The 2,311-nt window shown below is 49.2% G+C and overlaps 1 protein-coding gene across 2 annotated transcripts in view; it reads right to left on the bottom strand.

Moving 5' to 3' along the window:
- LOC130587440 (helicase SRCAP-like) overlaps positions 1-2,311 on the bottom strand; it is a 7,229-nt gene that overhangs the window by 1,161 nt on the left and 3,757 nt on the right. Inside the window, exon 2 of one of the 2 annotated variants that reach the window (XM_057388414.1) lies at positions 2,000-2,114. In XM_057388414.1, the coding sequence (XP_057244397.1) occupies positions 2,000-2,114 (115 nt within the window). Of the gene's footprint in view, positions 1-1,999; positions 2,115-2,311 lie in introns of those variants that run through there. The other variant, XR_008966795.1, reaches the window with a different exon arrangement.

Below are 2,311 nucleotides of genomic sequence, written 5' to 3'. Positions count from 1 at the left end.
CATTTGGGACACTTGGGGACACTTGGGGACACTTGGGGACACCTGGAACCTCATTTGGGACACTTGGGGACAGCTGGGACCCCATTTTGGGACACGTGGGGACACACCTGGGGACACCTGAGAGCTGATTTGGGACATTTGGGGACACCTGAGGACATCAGTGACACACCTGGGGACACCTCGGACCGCATTTGGGGACACCTGGGGACACTGGTGACACACCTGGGGACACCTGGGGACCCTATTTGGGACATTTGGGGACACCTCAAACCCCATTGGGGACATTTGGGGACACCTATGGGACATTTGGGGACAGCTGGGGACACCTCAAACCCCATTGGGGACACACCTGGGGACACTGGTGACACACCTGGGGACACCTGGGACCCCATTTTGGACATTTGGGGACATTTTGGGTCATTTTGACCCATTTTTGGGCCATTTCTTACACAAATTTCCCCTCACCTGTCTCCCCTGTCTCACCTGGGATGGATTTTGGGTCCATTCAGCCCAATTTTGGGTGCATTTGAACAATTTTTGGCCCCTTTTACGCTATTTTTTGGCCATTTTGAGCCATTTTTGGGGCATTTTGAGACATTTTTGGGTCATTTTGAGCCATTTTAGGCCATTTCTTACAGAAATTTCCCCTCACCTGTCTCACCTGCCCTCACCTGGGATGGATTTTGGGTCCATTCAGCCCAATTTTGGGTCAATTGGAACCATTTTTGGGTGGATTTGAACCATTTTTGGGCCATTTTTATCCATTTTTGGGCCCTTTTGAGACATTTTTGGGCCATTTCTTACAGAAATTTCCCCTCACCTGTCTCACCTGTCAGGTTCACCTGTCCCACCTGTCTCACCTGGGATGGATTTTGGGTCAATTCAGCCCAATTTTGGGTGGATTTGGCGTCAATTTGAGCCATTTTTGGGTCATTTTGAGCCATTTTTTTTGCCATTTATCGTGGGAATTTCCCCTCCCCTGTCTCACCTGGGATGGATTTTGGGTCAATTCAGCCCAATTTTGGGTGGATTTGGGCCATTTTTGGGCCTTTTTGAGCCATTTTTGGGCCATTTTGAGCCATTTTTTGGACCATTTCTCACAGGAATTTCCCCTCACCTGTCTCACCTGGGATGGATTTTGGGTCCATTCAGCCCAATTTTGGGTCCATTTCGAGTCAATTTGGGCCATTTTTGGGTCATTTTGAGCCATTTTTGGGCCATTTCTCACAGGAAATTTCCCCTCCCCTGTCTCACCTGGGATGGATTTTGGGTCCATTCTGCACAATTTTGGGTCAATTTGAGCCATTTTGAGTCCATTCAGCCCATTTTTGGGTCATTTTAAGCCAATTTTGGGCCGTTTTGAGCCATTTTTGAGCCGTTTCTCGTGGGAATTTCCCCTCACCTGTCTCACCTGTCGGGTTTACCTGTCCCACTTGTCTCACCTGGGATGGATTTTGGGTCCATTCAACCCAATTTTGGGTCAATTTGAACCATTTTTGGGTGGATTTGAACCATTTTTGGGCCATTTTGAGCCATTTTTGGGCTGTTTTGACCCATTTTTCCCCTCACCTGTCTCACCTGTCGGGTTCACCTGTCTCACCTGTCTCACCTGGGATGGATTTTGGGTCCATTCAGCCCAATTTTGGGTCAATTTGAACCAATTTTGGGTGGATTTGAACCATTTTTGGGCCATTTTGAGCCATTTTTGGGCCCTTTTGCGCTATTTTTTGGGCCGTTTTGAGCCATTTTTGGGCCGTTTTGAACCATTTTTGGGCCATTTCTCACAGGAATTTCCCCTCACCTGTCTCCCCTGTCTCACCTGGGATGGATTTTGAGTCAATTCAGCCCAATTTTGGGTCAATTTGAACCATTTTTGGGCCCTTTTGCGCTATTTTTGGGCGGTTTTGAGCCATTTTTGGTCTGTTTTGACCCATTTTTCCCCTCACCTGTCCCACCTGTGTCACCTGTGTCACCTGTCAGGTCCCACCTGTCCCCTCACCTGTTTGAAGTAGGCGGTGGTGAAGTTCCCGCCCTCGATGGCCATGTCCCCCAGCAGCCGCTTCTGATTGGCTTTCTTCAGGATGTTCTCCTCCACCGTGCGCTCGCTGATCAACCTGTGACAGGTGAGACCGACAGGTGAGATACAGGTGAGAAATTGGACAGGTGAGATTGGACAGGTGAGATTGGACAGGTGAGATGGGACAGGTGAGATTGGGACAGGTGAGAACAGGTGAGACAGGTGAGAACAGGTGAGATTGGACAGGTGAGAACAGGTGAGACAGGTGAGAACAGGTGAGAACAGGTGAGACAG

The sequence above is a fragment of the Malurus melanocephalus genome, unplaced genomic scaffold (genome assembly GCF_030028575.1).
Source record: "Malurus melanocephalus ecotype Western Australia unplaced genomic scaffold, MMel_1.1 scaffold_1910, whole genome shotgun sequence".
In the NCBI taxonomy this organism is placed as follows: Eukaryota; Metazoa; Chordata; class Aves; order Passeriformes; family Maluridae; genus Malurus; species Malurus melanocephalus.
The sequence above is the reverse complement of the archived record's forward strand: the minus strand, read 5'-3'. Positions and strand labels throughout refer to the sequence as shown.